The sequence below is a fragment of the Salvelinus alpinus genome, chromosome 1, assembly GCF_045679555.1.
Source record: "Salvelinus alpinus chromosome 1, SLU_Salpinus.1, whole genome shotgun sequence".
Lineage (NCBI taxonomy): Eukaryota > Metazoa > Chordata > Actinopteri > Salmoniformes > Salmonidae > Salvelinus > Salvelinus alpinus.
This window is the reverse complement of record NC_092086.1, coordinates 103,511,825-103,538,563: the sequence shown is the minus strand read 5'-3', so window position 1 is coordinate 103,538,563 and position 26,739 is coordinate 103,511,825. Positions and strand designations below refer to the sequence as shown.

At 43.8% G+C, this 26,739-nt stretch overlaps 1 protein-coding gene across 3 annotated transcripts in view; it reads left to right on the top strand.

The window, feature by feature from the left end:
• The window catches only part of LOC139537388 (kinesin-like protein KIF2A), a 51,243-nt gene extending 26,470 nt beyond the window's left edge, over positions 1-24,773 (top strand). For 2 of the 3 annotated variants that reach the window (XM_071338634.1, XM_071338626.1), the window contains exons 3-20: positions 4,197-4,325; positions 4,625-4,673; positions 12,331-12,462; positions 13,034-13,134; positions 13,274-13,369; positions 13,508-13,565; positions 13,747-13,909; positions 14,654-14,744; positions 18,322-18,385; positions 18,500-18,591; positions 18,797-18,939; positions 19,083-19,398; positions 19,511-19,578; positions 19,838-19,969; positions 22,111-22,264; positions 22,660-22,761; positions 22,865-23,000; positions 23,127-24,773. In XM_071338634.1, the coding sequence (XP_071194735.1) occupies positions 4,197-4,325; positions 4,625-4,673; positions 12,331-12,462; positions 13,034-13,134; positions 13,274-13,369; positions 13,508-13,565; positions 13,747-13,909; positions 14,654-14,744; positions 18,322-18,385; positions 18,500-18,591; positions 18,797-18,939; positions 19,083-19,398; positions 19,511-19,578; positions 19,838-19,969; positions 22,111-22,264; positions 22,660-22,761; positions 22,865-23,000; positions 23,127-23,212 (2,112 nt within the window). In that variant the 3' untranslated portion in view covers positions 23,213-24,773. The remainder of the gene's footprint in view (positions 1-4,196; positions 4,326-4,624; positions 4,674-12,330; positions 12,463-13,033; positions 13,135-13,273; positions 13,370-13,507; positions 13,566-13,746; positions 13,910-14,653; positions 14,745-18,321; positions 18,386-18,499; positions 18,592-18,796; positions 18,940-19,082; positions 19,399-19,510; positions 19,579-19,837; positions 19,970-22,110; positions 22,265-22,659; positions 22,762-22,864; positions 23,001-23,126) is intronic. The other variant, XM_071338644.1, reaches the window with a different exon arrangement.
• The last annotated feature ends 1,966 nt before the right edge of the window (positions 24,774-26,739 follow it).

Genomic DNA, 26,739 nt, shown 5'->3' with positions numbered 1-26,739 from the left:
CATGATTTTTTGTTAACTAGTAAATAGTAGCCTACAGCAAAGGGTGTTTAAATCATTTCTAACTTATTACAATTTCTGCCAGTTAGTTTTTGCTACCATGTGGGTTTTAGCTCGCTTGAGCCTACTAACTGAGGAATGTTAATTCACCTGTTTCCATACATGTTTCTTTTTAATACATTTATCTTACAAAGGAGTTGTTTGATCGAACTGCTTAACTATTTATCTTTACATGGAATTGTACTCATTTTTTTTTCATCTTTACAGGAAAATGCCACGGGCACTATCTGATGTGTGGAGACATTTCACTGCAGCTAATGTAGAAGGAATAGCTGTGTACATTTGCAAATACTGTACCAAATCATATGTGAAGACTGCAACAAAGATGCAGAATCATTTGGCCAAGTGCATAAAGTTTCTTCAGCGCTGACAAAAAGCAATCTCAGACAAAAGTCCCTCTACTTCTATTCAAGGTGAAAATGATGAATCAGACACCTTATCGATAGCAACAGCTCATGGTCCTCCTGGAATCAGAAGTTTTTTTGACTCAATGGAGGAACGTGTCAGAGAAATGCTGATGAATGTCTTGCTCGAGCTGTGTTTGCAACTGGTTTACCTCTGATGCTCACAGGCAATGTGTATTGGAAGAGATTTCTGAATGTTCTTTGCCCAGCATACACCCCTCCAACCAGACATGCTTTATATACTCATTTTCTGGATGCAGAGTTCAACAGAGTTCAACTGAAGGTCAAGCAAATCATAGAGAAAGCAGACTATATTGCAATCATCTCTATGGGTGGTCGAATGTTCTCTCAACCAGTATTCTACAAGAGCACAGACACAAGGGACAACAGACACACCGGTCTCTACATTGCAGATGAGCTGAAGGCAGTCATCAATGACCTTGGACCACAGAAGGTATTTGAACTGGTGACAGACAATGCTGCGAACATGAAGGCTGCTTGGTCTAAAGTGGAGGAGTCCTACGCTCACACCACACACATTGGCTGTTCTGCTCATGCATTGAATCTGCTCCTCAAGGACATCATGGCACTGAAACAATGGATACACTCTACAAGAGAGCCAAGGAAATGGTTATGTATGAAAGGGTCATCAAGTTGTAGCAGCAATCTACCTCACCAAGCAAAGTGAGAAGAATAAGAGCAACACATTGAAGCTGCCCAGCAACATCCTTTGGGGTGGTGTTGTCATCATGTTTGACAGCCTCCTGGAGGGGAAGGAGTCTCTCCAAGAAATGGCCATATCACAGTCTGCCGATATGGACAGCATCGTCAAGAGGATCCTCCTGGATGATGTATTTTGGGAGAGAGTGGTAAGCAGCCTGAAACTCCTGAAACCTATAGCAGTAGCCATTGCACGGATTGAGGGAGACGATGCCATCCTGTCTGATGTTCAGACTCTGCTTGCAGATGTAAAAGAAAAAATGAATACTGCCCTGCCCAATTCACTATTGCTCCAAGCAGAGGAAACTGCAGTTCTGAACATCAAAAAGCATGAAGACGTCTGCCTGAAGCTCATACATGCCGCAGCGTACATGTTGGACCCCAGGTATGGTGACGAGCATCCTGTCTGGTGCAGAGATCAACCAGGCCTTTGGTGTCATCACTACTGTGTCTCGCCACCTTGGCCTGGATGAGGGCAAGGTTCTTGGCAGTCTGGCGAAGTACTCTTCCAAACAAGGGCTTTGGGATGGAGATGCAATATGGCAGTCGTGCCAACATATCTCATCAGCCACCTGGTGGAAGGGACTTTGTGGATCTGAGGCTCTTTCCCCTGTTGCCTCCATCATCCTCCAAATCCCACCAACGTCAGCCGTGTCAGAGCGCAACTGGTCCTTGTTTGGGAACACACACCAAAGTACGCAACAGGCTGACCAATACAAGGGTTGAAAAATCGGTGGCCATCCGGGCAAATTTGAGGCTTTTTGAGCCTGACAACAAGCCATCCTCAACAAGGTTGGAAAGTGACCGTGAAGATGAGGCCTCAGAGTCTGATGATCAAGGAGGTGGACATTGAGGAGGTCCAGGGAGAAGACATGGAAGCCTGAGAGGAAGACAACCAAAGCTTTAGTTTCTAGACGATCATTTTACAGATGTATGTTGAAAATGTTTTTGGAAGATGCGATGGCTCATTGGGGATCATTCAATATTCCCTTTATTTGGTTGTTCAGTGAAATCATCCCATGTGAAGAGTCAACTCATTTCATTAAAGTTAAATTCGTAACTAAATCGTTTTTTTTATTTCTATTGGAAGGATTTAATCATTTGCAATTATGTCTACTTATGATAAGGTAAAATGTTTATATTTCTGTCTCCATATGATATGGTAAATATATCCAATACAAAAAACATCTACATTTAAATGGTATTAATATGAATTTGCATATATTTCCGTTAATTCCCATATATTTCCGTTAATTCCCATATATTCCCGTTAATTCCCATATATTCCTGTTAATTCCCACGGAAGGTTTCCACCTCTGAATATTCCCCAAATGTGCAACCCTAGCTTGGGGTTATTGTCTTGCTGGAAGATCCACTTGCGGCCAAGTTTCAGCCTCCTGGGAGAGGCAACCAGGTTTTTGGCTAAAATGTCCTGGTACTTGGTAAAGTCCATAATGCCGTTGACCTTAATAAGGGCCCTAGGACCAGTGGAAGCAAACATCCCCATAACATCAAAGTTCCACCACCATATTTTACAATAAGGAGGTATTTTCTACATGTGTGTAGCAGTGTGGCAAATAAAAAGATTTCAACGAGCAGACCGTCAGTTGTGGCAGCGTCCTAATTAAAATTACACAACGCAGAACGAACCACGCTACATGTGCATTATTCTTTAAAAGGCTAAACCCACCACTGTTCGTGGCCAAAGACCTCTATTTTCGTGTCATATGACCATAGCACCGGTTCCAATCCCAGTACCAATGCCGTTTAGCAAAGTCCAGGCAGTGCTATTGTCAGATGACATGAAAATATAGGTCTTTGGCCACGTACACTAATGGTGAGTTTGGCCTTAGAAAGAACAATGCATATGCAGAACATAGCTCATCCCTACTGTTAAATATGGTTAAGGTGGTGGATCTTTGATGTTATGGGGCTGTTTTGCTTACACTGGTCCTGGGGCCCTTGTTAATGTCAACAACATCATGAACTTTACCAGGTACCAGGACATTTTAGCCAAAAACCTGGTTGCCTCTGCCCAGTGGTGTAGTTTGAGAAACAGACGCCTCACAAGTCCTCAACTGGCAGCTTCATTAAATAGTACCCGCAAAACACCAGTCTCAACGCCAAGAGTGAAGATACGACTCCGGGATGCTGGCCTTCTAGGCAGAGTTGCAAAGAAAAAGCCATTTCTCAGACTGGCCAATCAAAATAAAAGATTAAGATGGAAAAAAGAACACAGACACTGGACAGAGGAACTCTGCCTAGAAGGCCAGCATCCCGGAGTAGTCTCTTCACTCTTGACGTTGAGACTGGTGTTTTGCGGGTACTATTTAATGAAGCTGCCATAAGCGCAGACAAAGGATATCAAGGATCTGGAAAGATTATGTATGGAGGAATGGTCTAAGATCCCTCCCAATGTGTTCTCCAATCTTATAAAACATTTTAGAAAAAGGCTCATTGTCATTATCCTCACAAGGGGAGGGTGCTGGAGTATTGAAAACAGGGAATCCAATAATTTTACCACTATCAGATTTTTGGGGAATTACTTGTTAAACAAAATCTCTTTCTCTTGGCTCCGGTTCCTGGTCCACTTGCTCTTCTTCTTGTTTCATTTCTTTCATATCCTCCTCCTCTTCTTGTTGGCACCATTCTTCAAATGTAAAAATAAATAAATATCCAAAGTTACTTTTAAATCATCCATGAGGAGTTACTGCTGGTATTAGTAGTAGTAGTACGTTGCTAGGTAACGATGTAAACAATGGCACTTTTTATGAATGTACTGGCCATGTGTGTTGCCTAGTATGTCATGGGCAGGATAGGCTCTAACAATGGGAATTCCAAACCATCCATTGTAAAAAGCTCAGTATTTGTATTATTTATTTTATACAGTATTTTTTGCTCATCTTTATCAAGGGATCCAATAAGTCCAGACCCCACTGTATATACATACAAACACGCATTAGGTTGGAGAGGCTGGAACAGAGTTTTAACATGTTGTACTCTCTCCCCATGCAGATAGACCTGGAGAGCATCTTTGCTCTGAACCCAGATGTGGCTCCTGAAGAGGAGGTAGTACAGAGTCCTGAAACCCCTCCTCCTGCTTCCTCCATCTCCTCCGCTGCTAAACAAATCAAGCCACCCAAGGTCATTCAATTATAATGTCCTATACTGTGGCCAATAGCCATATGTCTGTACAGGTGGAGGCTGCTGAGGGGAGGACGGCTCATAATAATGGCTGGTACGGCGCAAATGGAATGGCATCATGGAAACCATGTGTTTGTATTTGATACCATTCCACTAATTCCGCTCCAGCCATTACCACAAGGCCGTTCTCCCCAATTAAGGTGCCACCAACCTCCTGTGGCTGTATAGTATAGTTTTAAGTATAGCATTTGCCACATCTGGTTCTTTAAGTTCATATTGTATTCATTTGTCTCTTGTAGAACCGACGAACAATAGCGCCCCCCAAGACTGAAACCCCAGCAAACAGAGGTAAGAAAGCTTCAACAGAACATTGATCTCCAAGATTCCTCGTGTTCCACAGTCTGTACACAATGTAACACTGGATTCAACCAGGCTGCTACATAACATCCTACTGACCAACTTTTACCATGAAAGTAATGATAGTAGCTCTCTATTTGAAGATTTTATTTCCAAAATGCTATAATCACCAGTTTTTCATATTTGTGTTTTTTCAACAGTAATGATTGGTAATGAGTACCTTCATGTGTGTGTAAAATATTGCTGTTCTCAGATTTTTCATTCATAGATTTTAAATGTGAATTATATTTTTTTATATATTTTTAGCAAAATGCTATATATCCATTGTTTATCTATAATGGAATGATGGTATGCTGTATATTTGACTGTGATATGTGGTTAGCCATCTTAAGATGAATGCACTGGGTATGGATATACACTACCGATCAAAAGTTTTAGATCAAGGGTTTTTCTTTATTTTTACTATTTTCTACATTGTAGAATACTAGTGAAGACATCAAAACTATGAAATAACACATATGGAATCATGTAGTAACCAAAAAAGTGTTAAACAAATCAAAATATATTTGAGATTCTTCAAATAGCCACCTTTTTTCTTGATGACAGCTTTGCACACTCTTGGCATTCTCTCAACCAGCTTCACCTGTAATGCTTTTCCAACAGTCTTGAAGGAGTTCCCACATATGCTGAGCACTTGTTGGCCGCTTTTCCTTCACTCTGCGGTCCGACTCATCCCAAAACATCTCAATTTGGTTGAGGTCGGGGGATTGTGGAGGTCAGGTCCTCTGATGCAACACTCCATCACTCTCCTTCTTAGTAAAATAGCCCTTACACCGCCTGGAGGTGTGTTTGATCATTGTCTTGTTGAAAAATAAATGATAGTCCCACTAAGCCCAAACCAGATGGGATGGTGTATCGCTGCAGAATGCGGTGGTAGCCATGCTGGTTAAATATGCCTTGAATTCTAAATATATCACCAACAGTGTCACCAGCAAAGCATCCCCACACCATAACACCTCCTCCTCTATGCTTTACGGTGGGAAATACACAAAGACATGTCTCACAAAGACACGGCGGTTGGAACCAAAAATCTCCAATTTGGACTCCAGACCAAAGGACCTATTTCCACCGGTCTAATGTCCATTGCTCATGTTTCTTGGCCCAAGCAAGTCTCTTCTTCTTATTGGTGTCCTTTAGTAGTGGATTCTTTGCAGCAATTCGACCATGAAGGCCTGATTCACAGTCTCCTCTGAACAGTTGATGTTGAGATGTGTCTGTTACTTGAACTCTGTGAACCATTTATTTGGGCTGCAATTTCTCAGGCTGGTAACTCTAATGAACTTATCCTCTGCAGCAGAGGTAACTCTGGGTCTTCCTTTCCTGTCGAGGTCCTCATGAGAGCCAGTGTCATCACAGCGCTTGATGTGTGTTATTTCTTACATTGTTACCCCAGGAAATCTTCAGTTTTATTACATACAGTCGGGAGGAACTATTGGATATAAGAGCAACGTCAACTCACCAACATTACGACCAGGAATACGACTTTCCTGAAGCGGATCCTCTGTTTGGTCCACCACCCAGGACAATGGATCGGATCCCAGCCGGCGACCCAAAACAACAGCGCCGCAGAAGGTCTTCTGGTCAGGCTCCGTAGACGGGCACATCGCGCACCACTCCCGAGCATACTACTCGCCAATGTCCAGTCTCTTGACAACAAGGTAGACGAAATCCGAGCAAGGGTTGCCTTCCAGAGAGACATCAGAGATCTTAACGTTCTTTGTTTCACGGAAACATGGCTCACTCGGGATACGTCATCAGAGTCGGTACAGCCACCTGGTTTCTTCACGCATCTCGCCGACAGAAACAAACATCTCTCTGGTAAGAAGAAGGGCGGGGGTGTATGCCTTATGATTACGAGACGTGGTGTGATCATAACAACATACAGGAACTCAAGTCCTTTTGTTCACCTGACCTAGAATTCCTTACAATCAAATGCAGAGCGCATTATCTACCAAGAGAATTCTCTTCGATCATAATCACAGTCGTGCATATCCCCCCCAAGCACACATCGACGGCCCTGAAAGAACTTCATTTGACTCTATGTAAACTGGAAACCTCATATCCTGAGGCTACATTTATTGTAGCTGGGTATTTTAACAAGGCTACTCTGAAAACAAGGCTCCCTAAATTTTATCAGCATATCGAATGCGCATCCCGGGCTAGCAAAACCCTGGATCATTGTTATTCTAACTTCCACGACGCATACAAAGCCCTTCCCCGCACTCCTTTCAGAAAATCTGACCACGACTCCATTTTGTTGCTTCCAGCCTATAGACAGAAACTAAAACAGGAAGCGCCCGTGCTCAGGTCTGTTCAACGCTGGTCCGACCAATCGGATTCCACGCTTCAAGATTGCTTCGATCACGTGGACTGGGATATGTTCCGCATAGCATCGGACAATAACATTGATGAATACACTGATTCGGTGAGCGAGTTTATTAGCAAGTGCATCGATGATGTTGTACCCACTGCGTCAATTAAAACCTTCCCCAACCAGAAACCGTGGATTGATGGCAGCATTCGCGCAAAACTGAAAGCGCGAACCACTGCTTTTAATCATGGCAAGGTATCCGGAAACATGACCAAATATAAACAGTGTAGCTATTCCCTCCACAAGTCAATCAAACAAGCTAAGCGTCAGTATAGAGATAAAGTAGTCGCAATTCAACAGCTCAGACACGAGAGGTATGTGGCAGAGTCTACAGTCAATCACGGACTACAAAAGGAAACCCAGCCCCGTCGCGGACCACGGTGTCTTGCTCCCAGACAAACTAAACAACTTCTTTGCTCGCTTTGAGGACAATACAGTGCCACTGACACGGCCCGCTACCAAAACCTGCGGGTTCTCCTTCACTGCAGCTAACGTGAGTAAAACATTTAAACGTGTTAAACCTCGCAAGGCTGCCGGCCCAGACGGCATCACCAGCCACGTCCTCAGAGCATGCGCAGACCAGCTGGCTGGTGTGTTTACGGACATATTCAATCAATCCTTATCCCAGTCTGCTGTTCCCACATGCTTCAAGAGGGCCACCATTGTTCCTGTTCCCAAGAAAGCTAAGGTAACTGAGCTAAATGACTATCGCCCCGTAGCACTCACTTCCGTATTCATGAAGTGCTTTGAGAGACTAGTCAAGGACCATATCACCTCCACCGTACCTGACACCCTAGACCCACTCCAATTTGCTTACCGCCCCAATAGGTCCACAGACGACGCAATCGCAATCACACTGCACCCTGCCCTAACCCATCTGGACAAGAGGAATACCTATGTAAGAATGCTGTTCATCGACTACAGCTCAGCATTTAACACCATAGTACCCTCCAAACTCGTCATTAAGCTCGAGACCCTGGGTCTCGACCCCGCCCTGTGCAACTGGGTCCTGGACTTCCTGACGGGCCGCCCCCAGGTGGTGAGGGTAGGAAACAACATCTCCACCCCGCTGATCCTCAACATTGGGGCCCCACAAGGGTGCGTTCTCAGCCCTCTCCTGTACTCCCTGTTCACCCATGACTGCGTGGCCATGCACGCCTCCAACTCAATCATCAAGTTTGCAGACAACACTACAGTGGTAGGCTTGATTACCAACAACGACGAGACGGCCTACAGGGAGGAGGTGAGGGCCCTTGGAGTGTGGTGTCAGGAAAATAATTCACACTCAATGTAAACAAAGCAAAGGAGATGATCGTGGACTTCAGGAAACAGCAGAGGGAGCAGCCCCCTATCCACATCGACGGGACAGTAGTGGAGAAGGTGGAAAGTTTTAAGTTCCTCGGCGTACACATCACGGACAAACTGAAATGGTCCACCCACACAGACAGCGTGTTGAAGAAGGCGCAGCAGCGCCTCTTCAACCTCAGGAGGCTGAAGAAATTTGGCTTGTCACCAAAGACACTCACAAACTTTTACAGATGCACAATCGAGAGCATCCTGTCGGGCTGTATCACCGCCTGGTACGGCAACTGCTCCGCCCACAACCGTAAGGCTCTCCAGAGGGTAGTGAGGTCTGCACAACGCATCACCGGGGGCAAACTACCTGCCCTCCAGGACACCTACACCACCCGATGTCACAGGAAGGCCAAAACGATCATCAAGGACATCAACCACCCGAGCCACTGCCTGTTCACCCCGCTATCATCCAGAAGGCGAGGTCAGTACAGGTGCATAAAAGCAGGGACCGAGAGACTGAAAAACAGCTTCTATCTCAAGGTCATCAGACTGTTAACCTCTCTAGGGTATGTGGGACGGTAGCGTCTCACCTCGCCAGTGAAACTGCAGGGCGCCAAATTCAAAACAACAGAAATCCCGTAATTAAAATTCCTCAAACATACAAGTATTTTACACAATTTTAAAGATACACTTGTAAATCCAGCCACAGTGTCCGATTTCAAAAAGGCTTTACGACGAAAGCACACCAAACGATTATGTTAGATCAGAGCCAAGTCACAGAAAAACATTTTTCCAGCCAAAGAGAGGAGTCACAAAAAGCAGAAAGAGATAAAATGAAATCTTCATCAGATGACACTCATAGGACTTCATGTTAGACAATACATGTATGTTTTTTTCGGTAAAGTTCCTATTTATATCCAAAAATCTGAGTTTACATTGGTGCGTTATGTTCAGTAGTTCCAAAACATCCGGTGATTTTGCAGAGAGCCACATCAATTTACAGAAATACTCATAATAAACATTGCTAAAAGATACAACTGTTATGCATGGAATTTTAGATCCACTTCTCCTTAATGCAACCGCTGTGTCAGATTTCAAAAAAACTTTACGGAAAAAGCACACCATGCAATAATCTGAGTACGGCGCTCAGAGACCAACACAACCCAAAGAGATATCCGCCGTGTTGTGTAGTCAACAGATGTCAGAATAGCATTATAAATATTCACTTACCTTTGATGATCTTCATCAGAATGCACTCCCAGGACTCCCAGTTCCACAATAAATGTTTGATTTGTTTGATGAAGTCCATAATTTATGTCCAAATAACTCCTTTTTGTTAGCTCGTTTAGCCCAGTAATCAAAATTCATGACGCGCGATCACTAGGTGCAGACGAAAAGTCAAAAAGTTCCGTTACAGTCCGTAGAAACATGTCAGACGATGTATAGAATCAATCTTTAGGAGTTCTGTTATACTCACAGACATCATTCAAACAGTTTTAGAAACTTCAGAATGTTTTCTATCCAAATCTACTAATAATATGCATATCCTAGGATCGGGGCCTGAGTAGCAGGCAGTTTACTCTGGGCCCGCTTTTCATCCGGACGTGAAAATACTGCCCCCTACCCAAGAGAGGTTAAACAGCCATCACTAACTGAGTGGCTGCTGCCAACATACTGACTCATCTCTAGCCACTTTAACAATGAAAAATGTATGTAATAAATGTATCACTAGCCACTTTAAACAATGCCACTTTATATAATGTTCACATATCCTACATTACTCATCTCATATGTATATACTGTACTCTATACCATTCACTGCATCTTGCCTATGCCGTTCGGCCATCGTTCATTCATATATCTTTATGTACATATTCTTATTCATTCCTTTACACTTGTGTGTATAAGGTAGTTGTTGTGAAATTGTTAGATTACTTGTTAGATATTACTGCATGGTCGGAACTAGAAGCACAATCATTTCGCTACACTCACATCAACATCTGCTAACCATGTGTATGTGACCAATAAAATTTGATTTGATGGTTTTCGCGACTGCACTTGAAGAAACTTTCAAAGTTCTTGAAATTTTCTGTATTGACTGACCTTCATGGCTTTAAGTAATGATGGACTGTTGTTTTTCTTTGCTTATTTGAGCTGTTCTTGTCATAATATGGACTTGGTCTTTTATCAAATAGGGCTATCTTATGTATACCCCCCCTACCTTCACAACTGATTGGCTCAAACGCATTAAGAAGGAAAGAAATTTCACCAAATTAACTTTTAACAAAGCACACCTGTTAATTGAAATGCATTCCATGTGACTACCTCATGAAGCTGGTTCAGAGAATGCCAAGAGTGTGCAAAGCTGTTATCAAGGAAAAGGGTGGCTATTTGAAGAATGTATTTTGATTTGTTTAACACTTTTTTTGGTTACTACATGATTCCAAATGTGTTATTTCATAGTTTTGATGTCTTCACTATTGTTCTACAATGTAGAAAATAGTAAAAATAAAGAAAAACCCTTGAATGAGTAAGTGTTATATCACTTTGCAAATATTTCTGAAACTCTTAGTTTCTGTTTCAAAAGAAGCTGAAACTGTGAATACATGGGGGAAATAAAAAGCCCATCTGTGAATACATGGGGAAAATAGCCCTCAGGCACCGTGATATCTGGAGAGAGAGGCCATGATATCTGTAGACAGCAAGACAGAGAGCGAGAAAGACCATGATATCTTTAGCAACAGTCTAAATATACAAATAAACAGATGGAAAAGAGAGAGAGGGTCTGGGGAGAGATAGCTAACTTACTAATGGAAATGAGAGAGAGTGGAGAGAGAGCTAGCTTAGTAATGGAAAGGAGAGAGAGGGTCTGGGGAGTGATAGCGAGCTTGGTAATGGAAAGGGGAGAGAGTCTGGGGAGAGATAGCTAGCTTGGTAATGGAAAGGAGAGAGAGAGGGTCTGGGGAGAGATAGCTAGCTTGGTAATGGAAAGGAGAGAGAGAGGGTCTGGGGAGAGATAGCTAGCTTGGTAATGGAAAGGAGAGAGAGAGGGTCTGGGGAGAGATAGCTAGCTTGGTAATGGAAAGGAGAGAGAGAGGGTCTGGGGAGAGATAGCTAGCTTGGTAATGGAAAGGAGAGAGAGAGGGTCTGGGGACAGATAGCTAGCTTGGTAATGGAAAGGAGAGAGAGAGGGTCTGGGGACAGATAGCTAGTTTAGTAATGGAAAGGAGAGATATGGTCTGGAGGAGAGATAGCTAGCTTAGTAATGGAAATGAGAGAGAGGGTCTGGGGAGAGATAGCTAGCTTAGTAATGGAAATGAGAGAGAGGGTCTGGGGAGTGATAGCTAGCTTAGTAATGGAAAGGAGAGAGAGAGGGTCTGGGGAGAGATAGCTAGCTTAGTAATGGAAAGGAGAGAGAGAGGGTCTGGGGACAGATAGCTAGCTTAGTAATGGAAAGGAGAGATATGGTCGGGAGGAGAGATAGCTAGCTTAGTAATGGAAATGAGAGAGAGGGTCTGGGGAGAGATAGCTAGCTTAGTAATGGAAATGAGAGAGAGGGTCTGGGGAGTGATAGCTAGCTTAGTAATGGAAATGAGAGAGAGGGTCTGGGGAGAGATAGCTAGCTTAGTAATGGAAATGAGAGAGAGGGTCTGGGGAGTGATAGCTAGCTTAGTAATGGAAATGAGAGAGAGGGTCTGGGGAGTGATAACTAGCTTAGTAATGGAAATGAGATAATAACCTGTTGATGACACTGCAGATATGTGACAGTCATTACTCATATTTTGAATTTAAAATACATACAATTAAACGAGATGAAAGCGTTGTGTCCAAAGATAATATGGGATGTACTCAATGTGCATTTACTAAACAATGTACTAACAATGACTAAACTGTATTGTGAATGATGTTGTGTGTCTCCAGCCGCAGCAGTGGGGACAACGCGAGCCAGACCCAGTCAAATACAGCACCAGCAAAGCCAACCAGAACCACCCCCACCTGTAGCACTCACAGCCCTACAAACACAGCAGATGACACTACAACAACAGCAGAACGGTAATACACACACACACACACACACACACACACACACACACACACACACACACACACATACACATACACACACTCCAGCTGGGTATTGCTAAATAGTCCTGGTTATTGCTAAATACATTGCCATGCTAACAGCCAGTCGTTTTCATTTCCTATTAATGTAAACCCTGGTTTCAGAGCTCTCTGCTGTGTGTTGAGATGTGTTGTTCCCCCTGGTGGGTTACGATGGGACACATGACCAGTGATATAATGTTCCCAGGCAGAAAGACACAGATAGGCCTATTAGCCCAGCTGTACTGCTGGAAGAACAGAGAGGCAGCCAGAGAATAGCTCTCTCACTGAGCTATTGTAATTTCTCTCTATATATCCACTATCCTGGAGGGGTGGGCTTCACTTTTATTGCAATGTTATTGAATGTGTTGCTTAGCGCTCATGCTTTGATCTTTTGCTTGTCTTGTGCATTTGCCTCTAAAGAGCGTTGAAGTGTATTGAAAAAGGACAGACGTACCGTGGATCACTATTATACATTTGTACTAGATTATTTTTGATTATTGTCTTCCCTGAACTGTTTCAGCGCGGCGGAAATCCAACTGTGTGAAGGAGGTGGAGAAACTACAGGAGAAGAGAGAGAGGAGGAGACTACAACAACAGGAGCTGAGAGAGAAGAAAGCACAGGCAGGGTCACACACACAAACACACACCGTCACACACACACCAACACACACACACACACACACACACACACACACACACACACACACACACACACACACACACACACACACACCTTTAACCGTGTGCCATTCTCTCCCAGGAGGTAGATGTGACTGTACCAAACTATGAGATCATGTGTATGATCAGAGACTTCAGAGCCAGTCTTGACTACAGGCCTCTAACCACTGCTGATCTGGTATGTATATATCTAAATCTGATCTGTCTCCTGGTCTAGTTAGCTGTAGATCTACTTTCATAGATAGAGTGGTGACACGTCTTCATTCGCCTCTAACTGAATCACATCTTGTACGTATGATATTGTTTCACCTTTCAGATCGATGAGGAGCACAGGATATGTGTGTGTGTACGAGCACGGCCCCTCAATAAAAAAGGTGAGTATCAGAATTTCATAAATCGAACACAGGCACACCAACTGTTTCATGATCAGATGGTCTTTTACATGCAGAGATTTAACAGCATCGTAAGCATCACACTCCTCTCTCTTTCACTTGAAAACATTCTTTCTATTTCAAAAGTGGGTTATTCAGAAGTCCTTTTCACCTCACCCCTCAGAGTTGACTATGAAGGACCTGGATGTGATCACCATCCCCAGTAAGGACGTTGTGATGGTCCATGAACCCAAGCAGAAGGTGGACCTGACCAGGTACCTGGAGAACCAGACCTTCCGCTTCGACTACGCCTTTGACGACAGCACCGACAACGACATGGTCTACAGGTACGTTTCAAGAACAAAAAGAATCGTGTGAACTGGGCCAAATTCTTGTGTGTATGAGTCAAATCTTCCATTGAGATAAACGCATCCTTTATTCCAAAGTACACTACCGGTCAAAAGTTTTACAACACCTCATTCAAGGGTTTTTTTAAATTATTTTTTTTACAATTTTCTACATTGTGAGAGACAGTTTCATCATAGTGCTTGATGGTTTTTGCAACTGCACTTGAAGAAGGTAATGATGGACTGTTGTTTCTCTTTGATTATTTGAGCTGTTCTTGCCATAATATGGACTTGGTCTTTTACCAAATAGGGCTCTCTTCTGTATACCCCCCCTACCTTGTCACAACACAACTGATTGGCTCAAACGCATTAAGAAGGAAAGAAATTCCACAAATTGAAATGCCTTCCAGGTGACTACCTCATGAATCTGGCTGAGAGAATGCCAAGAGTGTGCAAATGTGTCATCAAGGCAAAGGGTGGCTATTTGAAGAATCTCAAATATAAAATATATTTTGATTTGTTTAACACTTTTTTGGTTACTTCATGATTCCATATGTGTTATTTCATAGTTTTGATGTCTTCACTATTATTCTACAATGTAAAAAATAGGAAAAATAAAGAAAAACCCTTGAATGAGTAGGTGTTCTAAAACTTTTGACTGGTAGTGTATAATATTGTAATTTTAAATGCTCTTTACTGTGATTTGGTTGACCTATTTAAAGCATTTCTTCCCTCGTTCCCAAGGTTCACCGCCCGGCCACTGGTTGAGACCATCTTTGAGAGGGGCATGGCCACCTGCTTCGCCTATGGACAGACAGGAAGTGGGAAAACACATGTGAGTTGAACACTTTCAGTGTGTGTTAGCTTTTTAATGCTAAGGCCTTACAAAGTTTATTTACTGTTTAACGGATTTCATTTTTTGAGAAGTGAGGCGAGCTAATAAAAGATAATAACAAATTCAAATGAAATACTATTTGAACCACTTACAAAAATACTAAACAACCTTTAGTACAACAAAAGATTTGCCACTTTTGGTTTAATAGTTTTGGAATGACAGTCACAGGGACTAAAGTTTGGGTCCTGGTCATGTTACCCCTTTTATACCCCTTAAATACATGTATTTATTTATTTTATTTAACCTTTATTTAACTAGGCAAGTCAGTTAAGAACAAATTCTTATTTACAATGACGGCCTACCAAAAGGCTGGGATTAAAAATAAACGCTACATAAAGAGAGACCTAAGAAAACAACATAACAAGGCAGCAACACATGACAACACAGCATGGTAGCAACACAACATGGCAGCAGCACAACATGGTAGCAGCTCAAAACATGGTACAAACATTATTTGGCACAGACAAAAGCACAAAGGGCAAGAAGGTAGAGACAACAATACATCACGCAAATCAGCCACAACTGTCAGTAAGAGTGTTCATGATTGAGTCTTTGAATGAAAAGATTGAGATAAAACTGTCCAGTTTGAGTGTTTGCTGCAGCTTGTTCCAGGGGCTGCAGCGAACTGAAAAGACGAGCGACCCAGGGATGTGTGCGCTTTGGGGACCTTCAACAGAATGTGACTAGCAGAATGGGTGTTGTATGTGGAGGATGACGGCTGCAGTAGATATCTCAGATAGGGGGAGGGAGGCCTAAGAGGGTTTTATAAATAAGCATCAACCAGTGGGTCTTGCGACGGGTATTCAGAGATGACCAGTTTACAGAAGAGTATAGAGTGCAGTGTTGGTAGAGTTGGTGGCAAATCTGATGGCCGAATGGTAAAGAATTGCTGTCAGGAGTTGGATATGTCCCGGCTGAGTTTTAGACATTTTCTCGAGACATAGTTTTTTATAACGGATGTGCTAGCTGAAATATATAGCAGTCCACTAAAGGCATCTGCTTCAGCTTCTATTCATCTTGAAGTCTTTATTCAACACTTCTTCATTTTTGTTTTTATGTGAAGCTGGGCTTACCTGCAGTCAGATGACCAAATCGCACTCTAGTGGCCTCATGGCCTCAAAGTCCATGGAGAATAAGAACACCTCCTCCCAGCTGCCCACTGCACTGAGGATAGGAAACACTGTCATTTTTCTACGGCTGGCCACCTAAGCATTTTTCTACGGCTGGCCATGCTTTCCACCTGGCTACCCCTACCCCGGTCAACAGCACTGCACCTCCCACAACAACTCGCCCAAGCCTTCCCCATTTCTCCTTCTCCCAGCTGCAAAATCTGGACCCCTACAAATCAGCCGGGCTAGACAATCTGGACCCTTTCTTTCTAAAATTATCTGCCGAAATTGTTGCAACCCCTATTACTAGCCTGTTCAACCTCTCTTTCGTGTCGTCTGAGATTCACAGAGATTGGAAAGCAGCTGCGGTCATCCCCCTCTTCAAAGGGGGGGACACTCTTGACCCAAACTGCTACAGACCTATATCTATCCTACCCTGCCTTTCTACGGTCTTCGAAAGCCAAGTCAACAAACAGATTACCGACCATTTCGAATCCCACCATACCTTCTCCGCTATGCAATCTGGTTTCAGAGCTGGTCATGGGTGCACCTCAGCTACGCTCAAGGTCCTAAACGATATCTTAACCGCCATCGATAAGAAGCAATACTGTGCAGCCGTATTCATTGACCTGGCCAAGGCTTTCGACTCTGTCAATCACCACATCCTCATCGGCAGACACGATAGCCTTGGTTTCTCAAATGATTGCCTCGCCTGGTTCACCAACTACTTCTCTGATAGAGTTCAGTGTGTCAAATCGGAGGGCCTGTTGTCCGGGCCTCTGGCAGTCTCTATGGGGGTGCCACAGGGTTCAATTCTTGGACCGACTCTCTTCTCTGTATACATCAATGATGTCGCTCTTGCTGCTGGTGAGTCTCTGATCCACCTCTACGCAGACGACACCATTCTGTATACTTCTGGCCCTTCTTTGGACACTGTGTTAACAACCCTCCAGACGAGCTTCAATGCCATACAACTCTCCTTCCGTGGCCTCCAATTGCTCTTAAATACAAGTAAAACTAAATGCATGCTCTTCAACCGATTGCTGCCCGCACCTGCCCGCCCGTCCAACATCACTACTCTGGACGGTTCTGACTTAGAATATGTGGACAACTACAAATACCTAGGTGTCTGGTTAGACTGTAAACTCTCCTTCCAGACTCACATTACGCATCTCCAATCCAAAATTAAATCTAGAATTGGCTTCCTATTTCGCAACAAAGCATCCTTCACTCATGCTGCCAAACATACCCTTTAAAAACTGACCATCCTACCGATCCTTGACTTCGGCGATGTCATTTACAAAATAGCCTCCAATACCCTACTCAATAAATTGAATGCAGTCTATCACAGTGCCATCCGTTTTGTCACCAAAGCCCCATATACTACCCACCACTGCGACCTGTACGCTCTCGTTGGCTGGCCCTCGCTTCATACTGGTCGCCAAATCCACTGGCTCCAGGTCATCTACAAGACCCTGCTAGGTAAAGTCCCCCCTTATCTCAGCTCGCTGGTCACCATAGCAGCACCCACCTGTAGCACGCACTCCAGCAGGTATATCTCTCTGGTCACCCCCAAAACCAATTCTTCCTTTGGCCGCCTCTCCTTCCAGTTCTCTGCTGCCAATGACTGGAACGAACTACAAAAATCTCTGAAACTGGAAACACTTATCTCCCTCACTAGCTTTAAGCACCAGCTGTCAGAGCAGCTCACAGATTACTGCACCTGTACATAGCCCATCTATAATTTAGCCCAAACAACTACCTCTCCCCCTACTGTATTTATTTATTTATTTTGTTCCTTTGCACCCCATTATTTCTATCTCTACTTTGTACATTCTTCCACTGCAAATCTACCATTCCAGTGTTTTACTTGCTATATTGTATTTACTTCGCCACCATGGCCTTTTTTTGCCTTTACCTCCCTTATCTCACCTCATTTGTTCACATTGTATATAGACTTATTTTTCTACTGTATTATTGACTGTGTGTTTGTTTTACTCCATGTGTAACTCTGTGTTGTTGTATATGTCGAACTGCTTTGCTTTATCTTGGCCAGGTCGCAATTGTAAATGAGAACTTGTTCTCAACTTGCCTACCTGGTTAAATAAAGGTGAAATAAAAAAGTATAAAAATTAATGGGTGGAATATTATTTATATTTTTCATAATTTCATAATTAATAAACATTATTGCATTTTATCAAGCCTAAAAAGTGTTTAAGACTACCAAGAAACACACTGTGTGACCCTGATTTTGCCCACGGCAGTAAAAGGTTTTAAACATATATCAATTTTGTCTGGCCTAACTTGATAAAGCATATACTGTATGTTTGTTATCACACACTTTCTAGTCTTTCTTTTTTGGCACATTGCCTTTGTTTGAGAGGAGACTCAACCCCATTCCCTTTCAGACAATGGGAGGAGATTTTTCGGGGAAGAACCAGGACTGTTCTAAAGGGATCTACGCGCTGGCTGGTACGAACACTACACCATATCTCTTTCTCCAGATAAAGTTGCTTTTCTTGAGTTAAAACGTGTTCCTTCTGTGTAAAGTTGTCTCTTCAGTGAAACCCTTTTCTCTCTGTGCAGCGAGAGACGTGTTTCTCATGCTGAAGAAGCCAAACTACAAGAAGTTAGACCTCAATGTCTTCGCCACCTTCTTTGAGATCTACAGCGGGAAGGCAAGTGAAGTGACCAATATATCTTCAAACCCCCTGGAGGATGTGTTGACCGTGTTTATATGACCATGTATGGTTATCTTGTGGTTGTAGTTATTTCAGTGTTTGACCTGTTTGTATGAACGTAAAGCTGTGTGTGCTGGAGGATGGTTGTGGTTGTGTTAACCTGGCCGCGTTGTTGTGTTGTCGTTGTCTTGTGGTTGTCTAGGTGTTTGACCTGCTGAACCGGAAAGCCAAGCTGAGGGTTCTGGAGGATGGGAAGCAGCAGGTGCAGGTGGTGGGGCTGCAGGAGAGAGACGTCAAATGTACTGAAGACGTCCTCAAACTCATAGAGGTCGGAAACAGCTGCAGGTAAAACCACGGAGGAAGAGAGGGATTGTTTAATAGATTGCCATTTTATGTTCTAAAAGATGTTTAAAAATCGTCTTTCTCCTAGTTTTGTATCTTTTCCTGCTGTTTACTCTCGATCTCTCTCTCCAACATCTCTCTCCCAGGACGTCAGGTCAGACCTCGGCCAATGCCCACTCGTCCCGTAGCCACGCCGTGTTCCAGATCATTCTGCGGCGGCGAGGGAAGATGCACGGCAAGTTCTCGCTGATTGACTTGGCGGGGAACGAGAGGGGTGCCGACACATCCAGCGCTGACCGCCAGACACGCCTGGAGGGGGCTGAGATCAACAAGAGTCTGCTGGCACTCAAGGAGTGTATCAGGGCTCTGGGTCGGAACAAGCCCCACACCCCGTTCAGAGCCAGCAAGCTGACCCAGGTCCTCAGAGACTCCTTCATCGGGGAGAACTCCAGGACCTGCATGGTGACATAATATACACCTCCTTTAACACATACTGGCCTGGTTTGCTGTTTATCCACAAATCACCTACGATAATGATTGTCTAATGATGTACCAACTGTTAATCCCCCCACAGATTGCCACTATATCTCCTGGAATGGCTTCCTGTGAAAACACTCTAAACACTCTGAGATACGCCAACAGGTGAGACATTCAGCTGCCTAACCTCAACCTAACAGACTGTCTACATCTCACCTACTACTAATTACTAAGACTGTTAGTCAATGGGGAGAAGTTTAATTAATTCAAGTTGTCATTGCAGAATATTCTTCCTCCTCTCACTCCCCCTTCTTGATACGAGCCAAAACATTTACCCTTATCCTGACCAGATCCTCTACCTCCTGTGTGTGTGTGTGTGTGTGTGCATCTATCTGTGTGTGTCTCTCTCCCCCTCTCCAAACAGAGTGAAGGAGTTTGGGATCAGCCCCTCAGACATCCCCTTCTCCCAGCAGCAGGGTGGTGGAGGGGGGGGTCGTGCTGAACTCTCCCCCACTAACACCTACGAGTACGATGACTTTCCCACCTCTCCCACCAGGTCTCTCCTCTCTACGACTTCTACTAGCTACCATCCTGTACCTGTTCTCTGTTCTGCCTCTCATTTCACTCCAGGGAGAGGTTACCCCTAAACACAGACTTAGGATCAAATTAACTGTAACCATATAATAACTATAAGGCCAATCAGGCGATTAAAAATGATATCAATCTGATCCTGGACCAGGGGTAACTTTTACCTACTCCTTTCGTTTCCTTTTTAACCCCTTTCTTTTCTATTAACCATCATGTTAAGGGTTGCTAATGTCTAGTGTCCATATTAGTAAGGGATGGCTACAAACGTGCACGGCCTCACGTTTTACAGCTTGTTTAATATCATTTATTTAACCAGCATTGGTCCTTCAGTTTCAGTTTGTCAGCGCTGAGTTGTGGCATGATTATATCTTTTACCCTTCCATCATTTATTGCATTTCATCTATGTTTAACTCTTTCTTTCATTAATTTCAGAAGCGGTGTTTTGTTTTTCATGTTTTTCATTCCCAGCTTGTCCTTCACTCTTGTGCCTGAGAATATTTAAAAAATATATTTCACCTTTATTTAACCAGGTAGGCCAGTTGAGCTACAAGTTCTCATTTACAACTGTGACCTGGCCAAGATAAAGCAAAGCAGTGCGACAAAAACAACACAGAGTTACACGTGGGATAAACAAACGTACAGTCAATAACACAATAGAAAAGTCTATATACAGTGTGCAAATGTAGTAAGATTAGGGAGGAATGGCAATAAATAGGCCATAGTGGCGAAATAATTACAATTTAGCAAGTAAACACTGGAGTGATAGATGTGCAAGTAGGGATACTGGGGTGCAAACGAGTAAAAAATAAATAACAATATGGGAATAAGGTATTTGGTTGGGCTATTTACAGATGGGCTGTGTACAGGTGCAATGATCTGTAAGCTGCTCTGACAGCTGACGCTTAAAGTTCGTAAGGGAGATATAAGACACTAGCTTCAGTGATTTTTGCAATTCATTCCGGTCATTGGCAGCAGAGAACTGGAAGGAAAGGCGGCCAAACGAGGAGTTGGCTTTGGGGATGACCAGTGAAATATACCTGCTGGAGCGCGTGCTACGGGTGGGTGCTGCTATGTTGACCAGTGATCTGAGATAAGGCGGGGCTTTACCTAGAAAAGATTTATAGATGACCTGGAGCCAGTGGGTTTGGTGACGAATATGAAGCGAGGGCCAGCCAACGAGAGCATACAGGTTGCAGTGGTGGGTAGTATATGGGGCTTTGGTGACAAAACAGATGATACTGTGATAGACTACATACAATTTCCTGAGTAGAGTGTTGGAGGCTATTTTGTAAATGGCATCGCCGAAGTCAAGGATCGGTAGGATGGTCAGTTTTACGACTTAAGAAGCCGATTCTAGATTTAATTTTGGATTGAAGATGCTTAATGTGAGTCTGGAAGGAGAGTTTACAGTCTAACCAGACACCTAGGTATTTGTAGTTGTCCACATATTCTAAGTCAGAACCGTCCAGAGTAGTGATGCTAGATGGGCGGACAGGTGCGGGCAGCAATCGGTTGAAGAGCATGCATTTAGTTTTACTTGCATTTAAGAGCAGTTGGAGGCCACGGAAGGAGTGTTGTATGGCATTGCAGCTCATCTGGAGGTTTGTTAACACAGTGTCCAAAGAAGGGCCAGAAGTATACAGAATGGTGTTGTCTGCGTAGAGGTTGCTCAGAGAATCACCAGCAGCAAGAGCGACGTCATTGATTTATACAGAGACAAGAGTTGGTCCGAGAACTGAACCCTGTGGCACCCCCATAGAGACTGCCAGAGGTCCGGACAACAGGCCCTCCGATTTGACACACTGAACTCTATCAGAGAAGTAGTTGGTGAACCAGGCGAGGCAGTCATTTGAGAAACCAAGGCTGTTGAGTCTGCCAATAAGATGTCCATTCATTGCCATTGGTTCATTGACTGTTTTAACCAATCAGATCAGTCAGATCACATGGTCAGGGAAAACTGAATCCTACTAATGTGAGTGTGGTTTGTGCTCGAATCCCCTAGCCTACTAGGTGAAAAATCTGTCAATGTGACCTAGAGCAAGGCACTTAATCCTAATTGCTCTGGATAAGAGCGTCTGCTAAATTACAAAAATATGTGTGTGTCGACAGGGCGAAGGAGCTAACGGTGGACCCAGGGGTGATGATGGAGGGGCGGGGGGGAGGAGGGGGTCACAGCGTCACCCAGCTGGAGGTCCTGGAGGCTCAGTGGGGGGTCGGCAGCTCACCTCAGAGGGATGACCTCAAACTGCTCTGTGAACAGAACGTAAGAACATACGCACACTCCTTCCGTACAGTCACCTCTCTATGTACTGACTAGTACTCTCATCTGCCTCTCTCAACTCACGAAAGAATATCAGTTTATTTTACTGTCAGATAAAATGTGTGTGGTTCTTCAATATAGGAATGATTTTATAATTCAGCATAACACCTCCCTCCCTCCCTCCCTCCCTCCCTCCCTCCCTCCCTCCCTCCCTCCCTCCCTCCCTCCCTCCCTCCCTCCCTCCCTCCCTCTGACTCTTAATCTCTCCCCTCTCCTGTGCCCTCTCACTCTCCTCTCTCCCCTCCCTCTATCTCCTTTCTTTCTCCTTCCCCTCCCTCTCATCCCTTTTTCTCTCTCTCTCTCCTTCTCCTCTATCTATCTCCCCTCTCTCTCCCCAGGAAGAGGAGGTGTCTCCTCAGCTCTTTACCTTCCATGAAGCTGTGTCTCAGCTGGTGGAGATGGAGGAACAGGTCCTGGAGGACCACCGAGCTGTGTTCCAGGTACACACACACATACAAACACACACAAGTACATACACACATACACAATCACACACATATTATTCAGAGTGTGTCTTTTATTCTCTGTGTGTGTCCGGTGCAGGAGTCTATCCGTTGGCTGGAGGATGAGAAGGTGTTGTTGGAGATGACAGAAGAGGTGGATTATGATGTGGACTCTTACGCCACGCAGCTAGAACAGATCCTGGATCAAAAGATAGACATCCTCACTGAGCTCAGAGGTAATGGGGTATTCTATAACTGATTCTAGATCAGAATAAGTCACATTATTTGCAAGTAATTAGCAAGTATATTTTTCTGATTTTTATCTTAGCACCCCTTCTCTCCTCCCCTCTCTCCTATCTCAGACAAAGTGAAGGGTTTCCGTTCTACACTCCAGGAAGAGGAGCAGGCGAGCAAACAGATCAACCCCAAGAGGCCTCGTGCTCTTTAGACATGTCACACACACCTACACATGTACACACACACACGCGTACACACAAACACACACTAATCTTAACACTTAACTGGAACCCTCTGGCGTAAAGGATAACTGATGTCATAAGTGAATTGTCCCTAATCGATGGTCGTATATTTCTAAATGTGGGTGGTGGCCTAAAGCATTGTTTGACTTGTCCAGAGGGGTATAGTGAAAGGCTTTAAGATAATTGGGGTCACAGCACAAAACATCTGGAAACCACTGTTGACAAGCAACTGATTTACACCCTTGTTTAGACCTGAACAAAGTGCTATGGTGTAAGTTATGATTTAAGGATTATGAGGTGTTGCACCATTTTCTATGTACATGCTCCTCCCATTGCTGCTTGTTAATATCATCCATCCATCCATCTGTAAAAGCGAGGGCAGATTCCCTCTCCTTTCCATCCCCCTGTAGACTGTATGTACATGGGTAATGTATCTGTGTGGTGTAACGACTATCGACCGCTTCTCATTTAAACAAAGAAAAGACGGAAGGATTTATTTTAAGCACCTTTTTATAAGATTAAAATGTGAGATATGATCGTTTTTTTTTATTTGAAGAATTAAAACCACTTATTTAGTAACTATGAAGTACTTCATTAGATCTTGCTCCTGGAGAGTTGTAGTATGTGCAGGCTTTCTTTCCAGTCCATCACTAACACACCTGATTCAACAAATCAACTAAACCCCAAGACCGTGACCAGCTGAATAAGATGTGTTAGTGTAAGCCTGCACACACTGCATTCATCTCTCCAGGACCAAGAGCAACGAACACTGATTTAGTAAGAAATACCTGTCTGACCACCTCTTCTGATCATGTAGCCTATATGGGTTAAGGAAGTGATCAGGTGTTGGTCTGGGAGCCAACCAGATGCATGCATGCACAAACCAGCTTTGATTGTACTATAAACCTCCATTGATCTAACTGTACCCTCCTGTGTCTACTGTACATAAATCCATTACTCTTTAGGACCGTGTTCTCCTCCAGTGTTTCCTCCTACCATTTCTTAGGCAAGGTGGCCCGCCTGGTCAGCACTGTTGCCCCCCACATCTAAAAAGGCTGATTTGAAATGTTCAGTGTCTTCAACCTTCTGATGTTGCTTTTGGGGGGCGTTGCGCCTCGCCAAAGAATACATATTTCGGAAACACTGTCTTACAAATGCTTCTAATGACTAGCTTGTAGAAGACTGCTATATGTGTTTCTTGCCAGGATAAATATTTATATGTACCAACCTGCCTCTTAACAAGCCCAGTCTCAGTTGTATCTGTCCATTCTGTTTACAAGGCAATCAATATGCTATTAACTGAAGAAATCCCCTGGTACTATGAATCTTGTAAAAAGTCTCTGTTTTCTCCCACCATCCCATTTGAAAGTTGTTTATAAAAGGGAAGATAGATGTATAGTGAGGACTGAGTTTGGTTCTAGCTGCTGCGGTGTAACTGGGACTTGACTACAGTACCTTATGATAATATATGTGTGCATCAGATGTAACGCTGCCTGGCGTAAAGAATAAAGAACCACATGACTGACTGGACATACTGCACCTTCTGATATGCTTGTTCTGACAATAATTATTCAGACATTGACATCCGTAGAGACCATGATCTCCAATCACACCAATTTTATTTTGTTTTACATCCCATATACAACAATAATTCTCATGACACATTTGTTTACGGAAGTACCCCACCCACCTCAACAGTGCGATAAATTACACTTAAGAATTTTTTTTCTTCAATGTAAATTAAACAGAACATTTACCAAAACATATAAAAAATAGTGTTTGCATATTGTATTTTCATGCATAATTGTAGTTGTGGTTTAAAAGGCGTAAGTGTTGCATTAAGTGTTGCTGGGGATGTTCTTGATCCAGACGTGTTGTTCCTGCATTCTCCATCGTCTGTTGTACCAGGCAACTTGTTTGCCCTTCATTTCCCTATTCTTCCCCTCAAAGGACTTGAGATCTGGCCACTCGGATTTGAGTTGAGATGGACTACTTGTCACATGCACAAAGTTGTACTCTTTTGCAAAAACAACAAATTCAGAGGCTGAGAACCTGGGCCAATTTTCTGTCACTAGGGTCTCGGGGACCCCATGTAATGTCATCCTCTGTAGGCTCCCCTGGGAGATGAGCTCTTGAGAGAGCATCAGCATTCACCAGATTCTTGCCTGGGAATTACATGATCCGATAGGAGTCTGAATCTCAGTATGCGAGGAGGTAGGTCATCCAGCGCTTGTGCCCAGGAGTGAAATCAAAGGCTTGTGGTCTGTTCTGATCACAAAGTCCAACCCTAGCAGGTAAGTCTGGAAATGCTCACAGGCCCATGTAGCAGCAAGCGCCTCCTCAATCTGAGCGTATCTATGCTCTGTCTCTGTCATGATGTGTGATATGAAGGCCATGGGCCTCCATTCACCTGACTGTTGCATTTGGGAAAAGACCACCCAGTCCATGTGAGGATGCATCTGCAGACGCTTGTCAGGACAGTGAGAGAACGTAGTTCTGTTTTCAAGCTTCTCAAACGCTGTGTGCTGTCACATATCCAGTCATTGTCAGCTTTCAGGAGGTCCTTGGTGGGTTTTGTCAGCTCTGCAATGTTTGGAGAGAACTTGCCGACGTAGTTCACCATGAAGTGTTGAATATCTGCAATGTCTTTGGGCACTGGCATCTCAGTGATGGCTTTGATTCTGCCTTTCTAAAGGTGTCATGAAGGTGGCGTGTGGGTCTTTGTGTAGGGAGATCTGCCAGAACCCTGCTAGCGTCTAGCTTGGAGAAAACTGTTGCTCCTGACAGTTTGGCCATCATCTCATCCACTGTGGGTAGGATGTGTTTTCCCTACACACATTCTCATTCAGATGTGTCATATCTGCACTTTTTTCAACAGGGGTAGCGGGACATGGCGTGGCACCGACAAGGCAAAGGGTGTGGCTGACTCTTTCAACTTTGTCTTGTACTCCCCCTGCAGTTTCCCTTCTCCTGTGAACACTCTGGGATACAGTTCTCTGTTGTTAGGTGTATGGCATTCACTGGTTTGAGTAGCTGCAGGTCTTGTATAGTAGGCAAATCTAGAAGTGGGATAACCAGGCCTGGTATGACAAACACTGGGTGTTTCACTGTTTTGCCCATGTGCTCTAAAGTGCCATTGAATTGTCCACATTCCTGTATCGGTGAGTTTCTTGGTCCACACAGGTTCTTTGTCGCTCTGCTGAGGGCTCCATCTCTCTGTTTGGAGAAGAGACTGGCTGGGATTGCTGTCACCGCTGCTCCAGTCTAGCTTGAATGTCATGAATGTCATGTTGACCTTTCACGTTCACATTCTGTCTCCAAACATCAACTGAATCCATAGAGTCTATTTGTCCAAAAATAATATCTTCAATTCTCTCGGTGACATGATGGATTTCATCTAATCCATGGCTTACACACAGCTCAGCTGCGAAATGTCCTTTCTTGTGGCGTTTTCTACACTCTTCCTGTCGTGCAGGGCAACTGTACAGTGAGTGTG